The following is a 12,031-nucleotide window of genomic DNA, read 5'->3' as shown; positions in this document are numbered from 1 at the left end:
GTATTATCTAGAGAAAGGAGCCATTTTGTTACATCTCCGGGAGTAGTGTCCCACTTTTAGTAGCAGTAATAGTGTTGCTATGCTGGGGAAATAGGGCCTTTTGAACCTACTAAAACCCACCATCTCAAAGTAGGAGGAGTTCTTACTCTGTGCCAAACACTGCGCTAGAAGCTTTCATGCACTTTATCTCCTTTAATCACAACAAGAAACCCCATTTTACTGAAAAGGAAAGCAACTAGGAAAACAGGCCTATCTCAAGAACGATAAGAAAGGAAAGGAGAGAGAAGTGAATGTGTTGTTTTCCAGAAAAGCATCAATATTGCCTTTATGGAAAAATTAGAAATTGGAAATTTTCAGTTTAGTATAATTTTAGTTTATTTTATAGTTTCATGTATATATCAAGGGTGGGAGTGGAGGGAGCAAAGCATGATCATATTTTAAAGACTTTGTCCTTTAACGGTCTTGATGAGGCCTGGCTCCACCCCAGCAGAGCTAGGAGACAGAAACATGGGGACTTGAGTAAGTTAGCCAAATATTGGTAGCATGGATCCTTAATTAACTCATTTTTTTCTGAGCTCTACTCTTCAGAGAAGGACAGCAAAATAGATGTATGCTGAAATACTTCCTAATTAAACTACCCTGTGTGGTGAATATCCTCATTAATTAAAGTAGTAGGTTCTGGTGCTGAATTTTTTCTTTTAATTTATATTTTACATAAACTTATAAATGTGACAATTACCACTATTTTTTTCTTTTGGTCCCCCTCTTCCCCTCCCCCTCCTCTCCTCTCTGCCCACATTTAATGCCCATACTGCCCACTAGTAATCCTAGGTGCTACCCCACGGGTGTGTTTCCACTGTTTACTAGATCTGTCTCTTACACAACACACACGCACACACTCACTGGACTATATTACGCACACTTTAATACACTTGGCTTTTCTTACTCAATGCTTCATGAAAATCTGTCCAAACCAACTGTGTGGCTCTAAATTATTCTTTTCAACAGCTGCAAGTCATCCCTTGACTTAGATTTAATATTGATCTAATGTGGGTATTTTCCCCAAGACTCTCATTTACCAACTATGCCATAATAAACATTCTTGAACTGTGCTATTGTTTCTTTGGGATAGATTCCTAAAAGTGGGATTTCTGGATCAAAGAATGGTATAATTCATTTTTCTCCCTCCCCTTTAAATAAGAGATGCTTCTAGATTGTTTCTGACTTGTAAGTGACCTTGCAGACTCACGTTTCCTCTCTGGACCTCTGTTTTCTCACTCCTAAAGCTGGCATGGGGGACTCTAGATGACCCTGAGTGTCCTCTGCAGCGTCTTCCACACTTCTCTGCTTCTGCGCCTGCACCCACTGCCCTGTGTTTTACTGCAGTGAAGTGAGAGTCATGACTACTGCTGACTCAGGAGCAAGCATCCTGCCTGTCTGAGGCTCTGGATTTTGGACTTACATTTTTTTTTTTGCACCCAGACTAGTTACTTAGCTGAACCACTGATTTCCAGGTACAAACTCTTCTGAAATGCTGTGGGGAGGGAAGCCTGCCGTGATTAGTCCGTGTCTCCCTGACACCAGCATCCAGATGAGAACTGGACAATGCAGCTGATTGCAGAGCTCTAAGCCTCTGCTGTTTATGTTGAGATTTACCTTGATCTAAACAAAAGGTGCCTGAGAACACGCTCATAGCAGCCTCTGTGTTTGAGCATTTTTTCAGAATGCTCCCAATTTTCTTTTAATGAAAATACATACTTGATTATCGAATGACCAACCCACTGAATGAGAAGGGAAGAGGTTGCACAGTGATTATCTGCTTTGTACGGCTGTCTAGTCTGTGCATGTCTCCCCATACTAAGCCTTCTGGACCAAGGAGAAAGGACTGTTCTATTTGCTAAACCTGAGGGACTTCGAACAGATGATTCTCCCAGACAGAATAATAACTGTTGCTTATGGAAAGCCTACCAGGCATCCAGCCTCAGTCTAGGCACTTTACACACGTACTCTCATGTAACCCGCAAACAGCCCTTGAGATAGGTTAATATTCTTATCATCCTCGTTTTATAGATCCTGAATTTCCCCCAAGGTCACAGAGCTAGGTGTAGTATGTCTGCAGAGCCCACTTTCTTAGTGGAAAACGGCCGCAGTAGAACTAGGCAGTGGTAGGCAAGTGGGACAAAAATACTGCCCGGCTTCCTGCCAATGCCACCTCAAACCCACATTGAACCCTGGCACCCATCAGCTGTAGAGGGTTTAGGTGTTTACGGCTCCCGTATCAAAATTATCTGGGCACCGGCACAGGGGCTCCAACTACACCCGGTGCGTGGGGGGGAATGAGTGGAACACAGGCCTGGGTTCAAATCCTGGCTCTGCCGGCCGACCTGAGGCAAGCCTCTCCAGTCACACTGGCCTGGCAGATCGTTCGCCCCTGCTGCCCTGAGGAGGAGAGGAGGCCAGCTCACACCAGGGCAGGTGTTGGTGAAAGGCTTTCCCCCCCGCCCCCCTCTCCTTCCCTAGTGCGAAGGAGGTCAGGCCCTCTCCTGCTCTCCAGCCTCGGTTACAGGTCTCCTCTCCAGTCTTGGGACAAACAGTGGCGCCAGGACTGCCACCGACGGCTTGTTTTTCAGTAAACTACCCCCTCCCCCTCCATATTGCGGGGTAGACACGGGTTTTCAAATATAGCTATTTATTTGCTTATTTGCAAAGGGGAGGGGTAAAAAAAATGATCGAGGGCCAAATCAATTACTATTTTTCATCTTTGACAAAGTAATTAAGGCCATAGTGACTGGCTAATTCCGACCCAATGGCTGCGCCGTGATGGATGCGGATTTACGGCCTTCTCGGCGGCCCGATTATCACTCTAAACAGGCGGCCGTGGGGGGCAGGGGCAGGAGCCCGCCGCGGGAGGACTTGCGCCTTGTATTCTAATTATTTTCTTTAACACTGAATCTCTATCCTTGGCACTACCGAGCACGGACACACAGCTCCATACACCCGAGAGCAGCCCCTGGCCTTCTGCCCCAGCACACTCCCTGCCTCCCTCTCACCCTACCCTGCCTCCGGCTGGTGCCCATCACTCTGCCCCCGCATTGGAGTCCGAGAGACCATTCTAGGCCTGCTGGCTCTAGACCCTCCCTCCACTCTCCACGCGGCCCCTCCTTTCTAGAATCTTGCGGCTGGCAGTCCGGAGAGGTAGGGCGCCAAAGCTGAGCCTCTGCTGAGGCCCGTCCCCCACACCCCAGGCGACAGCATTTCTTCTGCGTCAACCACCTCTGACGGCCTGATGCTGGGCGGGCCCTTAGCAGGAGCCCAAGTGCGCACTTGGCTGGGGAGGGCCTGCCGGCTGCACGTCAGGCCTAGGGGCTGAGCGAGCACTGGCGTCACTCCACCCAGAGCCGCAGCTGGAGGCGTTCTCCCCGCCCCGGCGCTAGCCTGGGACGTCTGTGCGCCCCAGACCTCGACGCGTAGGGTGGAAGCCCCGTTCTCACGCTGCACTTTGCGGGAGTGGCTCAAATGCAAATTGAGGAAGCTGACCAGAGCCTCTGGTAGTCGTGACTTTCCCTGCTGAAAGTTGGCCCGGGGCCGGTGGAGGGGTGCGCCTCGTGGCGCGGAAGCCGGGGGCTGCCGGGAAGCACCTTAAGTTCTCGCATCCTGGTGTGGCTTTGGAAACGGGGGTCTGTGTTGCATGAAGCTCCGGACAGCCCCCATCCCCCGCCCCCACCACCGCTCAGGGTTCCCGATGGCTCCCAGAGTCCAGGCCGTTTCCCAGCTCCCACCAAGACCAAAGCACGTGGCCCAGGGCTTCTGGTCCCCGCCGGCTCTCCTGACCCTCGCCCAGCCGGAGCCCCCCACAGACTCACCCTTTCTCTCTTACTTGCCCGGTTTCCTTCCGAGCGGGCCTCCAGGGAGAGTTAGATGCGCCCTCCCCGCCCTGCCCTGGCCCTGTGGGAGGGGTTGGGAGATTTTCCAGGTTCGAAGGAACATTTATGAGCCTCAGTTTCCCCTGCTTTACAACTGGAAGTTTCTCAAAGGTTGTTGTCAATGCTAAATGAGATCATTCATAACAAGCCCTTGCACCGTGGTTCAGTATTGAGAGCTTAGTAAACGTTGAATCAAAACTACAATAAAACGCGGCCCAAGCTCTCGAGGAAGGTCCCTTCAGGGAATCTATCCCCCTTCAGCAACAGTGCGGACCATAGGTCCCCAACCCCCTCCCCTCAGAGGGGCCTGGCGGGCGAGGCCGGAGGCATCCAGGCGCTGGGGAGCCTCTCGAAGGCGGCAGGAGGGCCCTTCTCGGCGCCCGGGGCTCTCGCCGCAATCTGCGGCTGCCGCTTCCGCCGGCCGGCCGCGGAGGCATTGTCCTCCCGCTGTTTGGGGACGGCCCCAAAGAGTGGCGTGCGACCCTGAGGCGGTGGCGGGTCGGGCTGCTGGCAGAAGGGAAGGGACGGAGTGCTTTCCGTCGCTCCCTATCCCAGAGGCCAGGGTTTACCCGAACCAGACCCCCGAGGAAGGGGGAGGAGAAGCGGCTTTCCTACGAATCCCCTTCTAATCTCCAAACTACACCTTCTTTGTAAAGGTGTTTGCTCTTTCTTTTGATTATAGCCATTGCTTTGTACCAAAAGTAAAGCCCGTCGTGTTGTCGCCAAGGCCACCCCGCACCCCCGTGGAATTACGGCAGCACGTCTTCCCGCGTCTTCCAGGACGGCCAGCCCTGCCGCCGGCTTTCTGGGGACCGGGATTTTGGAGGGTCTCTAAGACCTCCCCTTGCAAATCAGGCCTGACTGTGGTGGGCTTTTATCGAGAGGGCTAAGAAGAGAAAGAGAGAGAGAAAAAAAAAAAAAGAGTCTCCTTTCATTTTGAAAGTGACCTAAGAACCAGGTCGGTGTTGGAGATCATTTCCTTTTTAGTCCTCTAAAGTATTTTCAGAGCAGCTTAACAAATACAATGAGAACATTCATAATTTTACCCAGGAACTTCTCTCGTATTAATAGAGAGTGAATAGGAATTCAAATGCTAGACCTCTTTTTTTTTTCTTTTGAAGCGAAAACCCAGGATCCGTGTAACACTGGTTGTCTGGGAGGGTAGGGCTGTGGAGCCTGAAGTCCGCACACACGCAGGTGGGTACGCCCTTATGAAAGCAGCACCTAGGTGCAGCAGCCATTGCAGGGCTGCGGTGGTGCGTGCAGACAGACCCTCGGTCCTTTTCGGGGTAATATTGTGGAATTTGCTGCCTGCAGATTTGGAGAGGCGGCTATGGAATCTCGTGGAAGAGAGAGACGGAAATATGAAGGTGATTTAGCTCCTTCTCCTGAGCCCACCTCGGCAGCCCAATCTGCTGTTCGGCTCGCCTTGGGTGCAGTGGGACGCGTCCCTCCCATGTTTCCCTTAATTAGGGAGCGGCAAACTTCTGTCATCTCCTCCCACCGCTTCGGTTTAGTAATCAGACCCACATGAGTCACGCTGAACACGCAGCCCCCTCCCGCTGGAGTGACAACGGGCCAACGTACTCTCTGCTGTTGTCCCTTTAAAACTCGAATCCATGGGGGTAATGATTTATCAAACTTGTATTATCAAGAAAATGTCAAACGAAGGGCACCTTGCTTTGCACTGACGCAAACCTGGCCTTTCCCAAGGAGATATAGAAAGCGCCTCTCTTGCTGGAGCCAAACCCAGTCTTGGCAATAGCTGGTTTCACTCTCGACCCATTCAATCTCTTGCCCGTGTCAGACATGGTGAGTGTTTGCTTTTGTTCTTTTAAGAGAGGGGGCTGCGGGGTTAGGAAGGGCAGATTTCGTTTTGGATACTTATTTTTGAAATGTTCTGTACATTTGGGAAGAAGGAGGGAGGGCAGTTTTCACGGTCACCGTAGTATTTGCACTTGTGAACGTAGCCTGAGGTTGGAAAGAGGTTTCCGAGGCTGTGGAGCTGAGAAGTTGGCAGAGTCGCCTACCCGCGGGATTCTGGGCACTGTCCTTGGTGCTGAAAGCAGGTGCCTATACCAGGGCTCGTCGCCCTGGGTCCTAGCAGCTATTGAGATAAGAATGGAGTCAAGGTACTTAGATTGCTGCAAATTAAGGAGTTCTGATATGTGCACTTGTGAAAGAAGGCTCAATGAAAGATGTGCAGTTGAGGTAAAATACTAAGATTATTCTCACAGTATAATAGGAATTAGTGGTGCTAATATTTAGAAAGCCTTGAAAGATAACACGAGGGGAGAAAGCGGAGGGAAAAACCACCGCTGGCAATTCTTTTCATTTGAATCTCAAATGGGAGAGAGCAAAGGAAAATCAGTCGTGAGTTTTGGGTCCCCAAGCAAGTGTAGGTTCATGAAGGACATCAGACTTCTGTGAATAGTTGTGGGGGGAGAGGGGGGATTTTGCACGTTCTTTTACATATCTGGGAATCTGGGAGTGAATGTAGGTTGTGTAAGATACCAAACCTGGTGGCTATCTTCTACTTAAAGTCTGCTTTATTATTGTCGTTGGGCTGTTGTTGTTATTTTGGTCGAGATCCTTATCCCTGCCTTTGCTCCTGGCGATGGACTGGGATGGATTTGGGAAGACTGGGATTCACACGACCGATTCAGCCTGAAAGGCTCTCAAGTGCCAGGGCATCAGCTTTGTGGTCGCAGCTTGTCTATCGCTTATGGGAAGGGGGGGAAAAAAAGGCAATGTGCATTGTTGAATGACAAAGGAAATGGGGCGGAAAATTAAAGAATCTTTCTACAATGGTGATGGGGACATGGGCACCCTACAGTCGTGATGTGAAATCCAAAGAGGGCGGGGAGCTCATGGCTGTAGGGCTATTTCCACCCTCCCCTTTACCACGCCAAAAAACATTTCTGCCTCTTAGTTGGCCCCTATCAGGGTGGAGAATATTAGCTTCCTTATGTCATCTGGTTATTGACCAGACAGGCAAATTGAGAAATACTGATTGCAGTTTTTATTGGAAAAGGAAAAAAAAAATCCAGATTTCAATCTGTTCCCTAGATCTTGTGTCTGGACCCGAGTTGTGAACGTTTCTATGTAGATTCAGGTAATTTCGAAGCTGCCTTGAATTTTTTTTTTTTTTTTTTGCGCGAATTTCACGTTATATTTGCAGGATTGCGGTGCTCCCAAGGAAATGAATAAACAACCAGCCAACAGCCTGGAGGCGGCTGTGGCTCCCGGCCTCCACGATGGCTCGTGCGCGCCCAGGACGAGCCCGGAGCAGGAACTCCCTGCGGCCTCCGCCGCGCTGCCGCCACACGTGCCCAGGTCCGCTTCCACCGGCGCCCAAACTTTCCAGTCCTCTGACGCGCGAGTCTGTGAGGCCGAACGCCAGGAATTGGGGGCTTGCAAACTCAGTAGCCCGCGGCCGCCAACGGCCTCGGCAGCTGTGCGGGACTTGAGCGAGACTCGTGGCGCGCAGGCTGCCCTTCCTGGGGGCGCCGGGCCCCGCAACGCGCTGCATTGTAAGATTCCGGCCCTGCACGGCCCGGAGGGAGATGCTAACGTGAGCGTGGGCAAGGGCACTCTGGAGCGGAACAATACCCAGGCCGTGGGCTGGGTGAATATGAACCAGAGCACCGTAGTGCTGGGCACGGATGGAATCACGTCTGTGCTACCTGGCAGCATGGCCACCGCTGCCGCCCAGGTAAGCAGGTCGCGCTTGGCCCGCGCCGCTTCCCGCTCCGCGGGCGCGCGAGGTGAGCAGGCCGTGGCGGGTGCACGTGTGCTGATGGGGAGACTGGTTGGCAGTGCCAGGTAATGGATGCGGGAGGCGGCTTTGGGGCTTTGGAAGCTCGCACTGCGCTGGGGTCTCCAGTTCAGGGCACCCTGCCAGAGGGATCGCGATCTCAGGAGCTGCCCCTACCCAGCCCTTCCCGGCCTCAGTGGTAGCGGAAAGCCGGGTGCAGACTGATTCAGCAGTTGAGGTAGATGCCTTCCCCTTTATGCAGACACGGCTGCCCCTCTTGCCAATAACGATCTTTCATTCTTCTTAACTAAAAAGGAAGAAATATACAGAGGAAAACCTTGATGAAATAATAGTTTTAAGCTCTGTAGCCTTAAATGGTGTTACCCTTTATCTCATGAGAGCTCAGCTGATGAGAAGTGGGTTCACATGAGCCTCCTCCTGAGGCTTAGGCTTCAGGGCCCTTCTAAACGGCCCCCTCCCCTTCGCCCCCCCAACCTAATTTTGTCACCACAATTTTGGGCTTCTTTTTTCTCCTTCAAGAGGGCCTCTCTCGATTGTAGAAGCTTCAGGCTCCACAAACCTGGAAGCACCCCTGCATTTGATCCTTTATGTTCAACCAGAGACATGAAAAACGCCGCAGAGCAAATCCCGATCCCAGATTAGGGAACAGCACCTATTACTGGCCTTCCTGCCCCCATTTAGGCTTCTGTCTTCTTCCAGCTCCCTCCAGCCTCTCTCCCTCCTCTGATCTTTTCTTTGCTTTGCCCTATTTCACCTGCTTCAGCTCCTCCCTTCCCATTGCCTGCCTTGCCACCATCTCTTCTTCCTGGGCTCGACGTTAAGCATATATGCAGTGGTGGGTGCGCAAACCAGAACATCTACCTGTATGAGATTCTGGGTTTACACAACCCCTCTGTTTGTAATCACTCTAGTGTTCGTGCGTGCGTGCACACACACACACACACACACACACACACTCCACAGGCCCATGCAGCAGGAGATCAGCTGTTAAAACAACTAGAAATGAATAGACACTTTGGCTTTCCCACTGGCCCTTGTTTTGGGGGTCCACTCCTGGAGTGTTTGTGTATGTCTATTAACTGCCTCTGACAGCATGTGCCCAACAGCGTGGCCCCAGGTGGAGGCAGAACTGTGTCTCACATGTCTTGTTTAACCTCCGCACTGCGGCAAAAGCAGCTGGAACTCCCACCCTTCCAGCTCTGGAAGAATTGGAGGGTGGGGGTGGGGCTGGAGGTAGTATATGTGGGGAGGAGTGGCGGGGGGGAGTGTTAAAGATGTTCAGGATAGACCAAGCCCTTTCTTTGGCTATTTTCAGCTCTGCCCATCTTTCTGCTGTTGCCTTTCTGACACCTACCTTGGCCCTCCTTCTTTCTCCCCAAGACTTTCTCTCCTGACAGCTGCTTTTTTTTTTTTAATCTGCCATGGGCTGTAGAACAATGTGTAACAAACCAGGTTGCTAGAATAGGAGGTTGAAGGTGACTGAGGTGAAAGCTGTTCAGTGGCTCAGGTCCCTAGAAGCTTAGTGGGTCCTTGGAAGCTCTGTGGGATGTACGGTGTCCTGAACATTTCCCGAGTTCTATCTAAGGTGGCTCTACCCCGATCCTTTCCTGCTTCGTGGTGAGGCATTCTAGAACTATACTGACCCAAAAGAGCATCTAAGTGTGAGCTTGCAGAGGTGAGCCCCAAAGGTCCATGCGCTGCTAGAGCTGGAATATGCCTCAGGGGACAGTTGTTCCAAGCCTCTCATTTTACAGATGGGACACAGAGGCTCAGAGAGAGCCAGTAGTTGGTGGGGGTTATCCTGCTGGTTCATAGTGAAATTTAAATCAGAATTCAAGGTATTAGCTGCTGTGTCTCTTACCATATCTACCTTCTCTATTACCCTTCTTGTTCAGCCCTCACATCTCCCTCCTGCCCGGCTCCCTCACCCCAGTGCTGAAAGTGGCCCCCTCCCCAGGCGAGGCAGGGGGCTCTGGCTGGCTTCAGGCACCGCAGCTCTCTTTCTGGCCTTAGCAGACTCCAGAGGGAGACAGGGCTGAGGAAGGGGCGCATTGAGGGGTCTGGGGAGGGAGGGGTTGGTTAGGGACCTGCTTGCTGTGATCTCTAGGCATGATATTGGGGGCCTGCTTGCCTAATGAATTCTTGGTCAGGGGTTGGGGATCGAGGGACCTGCTTGCAATTACCTGACTGGTTCAAGGTTTGGGAAAGCTGCTTGCTGGTGTGCCCTGACTGCAGGATTTGGGCAAGAAGGGTTCAGGGGTCTGTTTAAGATGGATCTCAGATCGGAACTGGGAGCCTGCTTGCCGAAAGACTCTCAGTGCAGAGTTGAGGGGTGAGGGTCCTGCTTGTAGATGCATTCTCTCTTCGGAATTGGGGTCCTGCCTGCGGATGCATCCTCGGTTGAAAAGTGGGGGCCTGCTTGCTGGGAAGGGCCCTCAGCAGGGGGGAGGGTTGGAACGGGACCTGCTTGCTGACCAACCTGGGGCTGTTATCCCACAATGTGCTTTTCCGCCCCCAGGAGGACGAGCAAGGGGATGAGAATAAGGCCCGAGGGAACTGGTCCAGCAAACTGGACTTCATCCTGTCCATGGTGGGATATGCAGTGGGGCTGGGCAATGTCTGGAGGTTTCCCTACCTGGCCTTCCAGAACGGGGGAGGTATGGCTTTTCCAGTCTTTCCGCCTATGGTGCTGCAGGGTGGGCACTTGGAGGTTGGGGGGGAGGGACCCAGAGCCCCGCGATGGCCCTGGAGGGGCAGCTCAAGACAGCTCTTCCCACTGCGGCCCCATTTCCTGTGGGCACCAGTGCTGAGCCAGAGGGTGGGAGCTGCTGCAGCTGTTTGGCACTGGATCCAGAAGGTTTTTACCTGAAGATGGCGTTCAGGGAAGAGTGGGCCCTTATTACCCACCCACCCCTGGCTCTCTGTGGGGGGCTGGGCCCTGAGCGAAGTGGGCCTCGAGGCAGGTCAAACTCTAATTCGACAAGTATTCAGGGAGCAGCACCTAAGGGGCTTTGCAGCCAATAGTTTGTACAGTCCTGGACACCAAATTAAGGATGTATTAAGATTATAACTTGGAGATCCCATCCCACGCAGGAGACCTTGGGAATGGGCACTTTGGGTGGCGCTGAACTGCAGTGGCAGGAGAACCAGGGGGCGTGAGGCTGGGGTTGTGCTCTCAGAAACCTCTCGGAAGTGTCCCCACACATGTATCCTCTCGGACACAAGCAGGGCATATTTTGACCAGCAAAATCATTTAGTGAAAGTGGGTTTCATTTAATTTGCCCTAATGAGGGGGGAAGAAAATGCATTTGAAAGAAAACCACTTCTGAAATGGTAAGGACGCCAGTTAGCAAGCACCAGCTGCCAGACGTCTAGGGTCTGCTGCACCTCTTCTGTATCCGTGAAGGAGGGACTTGACACATCCTCAAGGCCCCTTTGCTTGCCCTCTGGACATTGAAGTGCTGCAGGGCTAGTGGCTGTCCCCATGTTGGTTGACAAGTCGCCCTCTAGGAATAGGAATCTGCGCCTACAACTCCCTCCCACAGCTGTCCAGCTGGACCAAAGAGACCAGAAATGTGCCTCTTAACCACATCAGGTTACACAGCTTAAGTTTTGTTCTTTTTTTTTTGTTGTTGTTTTTTTTGTTGTTGTTTTGTTTTTTTTTTTTTTTTTTTTTTTGTCTCTTGGGTGGGCTCCAGGCAGAGTTTTGTACAGAGGGGTGAAGGACAAGTGCTGTGCCACAAGACAATTAAAAAGGAAAAAAATGTTAATGTCCCTTCCTCCCACTTGCAAATTAGGACAAGTTGACAAGTATTTATGAGGATCCAGAACACTTGCCATCAGGGTGCCCTGGAAACCGAAGGATGTGTGCCGGCCCCCCAGTCGAGGCACTGCAGCTGGGTTTCCTCTTGGTTTTCTGTTTGGTTTTCCACAAGGAGTCCCTGGACCAGGATGTGGGAAGTGGGCAGAAGGTGCTATAATAAAGCTTTCAGTGACGGGAACAGGGAGGGAACGCAGGATTGGGTGGGGGAGGGAGCTCCAGTCAAGTGAGTTTGGCGGATGAGAGTGCTGGGGCTTTGCTAGTCTGGGATCTGCAAAGTGCAGGGGAGCACACCACGTGCCTAGCTGTTCATGGATCTGCCGGCCCAGCAAGGCCGCAGGGAGGGAGAGCCCATCCACACTGCGGCCCGCGGTGCCCGTCAAGCCCTGAGTGCTCAGAGTGGAGATCTCTCCTCCTCCTTCCCAGGAAAAGAGGCAGATTGCACAAACCACATCTTTCTCAAAAACCCTGTCAGGAGAAGACAAAGCAGGACCCCTAATATTACTCCTT

At 52.0% G+C, this 12,031-nt stretch overlaps 1 protein-coding gene across 1 annotated transcript in view; it reads left to right on the top strand.

Moving 5' to 3' along the window:
• Window positions 1-5,542: 5,542 nt before the first annotated feature.
• The window catches only part of SLC6A5 (solute carrier family 6 member 5), a 45,087-nt gene continuing 38,598 nt past the window's right edge, over window positions 5,543-12,031 (top strand). The window contains exons 1-3 of the mRNA XM_054586187.1: window positions 5,543-5,548; window positions 7,105-7,638; window positions 10,220-10,358. Coding sequence (XP_054442162.1) covers window positions 5,543-5,548; window positions 7,105-7,638; window positions 10,220-10,358 — 679 coding nt within the window. The remainder of the gene's footprint in view (window positions 5,549-7,104; window positions 7,639-10,219; window positions 10,359-12,031) is intronic.

The sequence above is a fragment of the Pteronotus mesoamericanus genome, unplaced genomic scaffold, assembly GCF_021234165.1.
Source record: "Pteronotus mesoamericanus isolate MK-2021 breed Mesoamerican mustached bat unplaced genomic scaffold, CSHL_Meso_final contig_90, whole genome shotgun sequence".
Lineage (NCBI taxonomy): Eukaryota > Metazoa > Chordata > Mammalia > Chiroptera > Mormoopidae > Pteronotus > Pteronotus mesoamericanus.
This window is presented reverse-complemented; position numbering and strand designations above follow the sequence as displayed.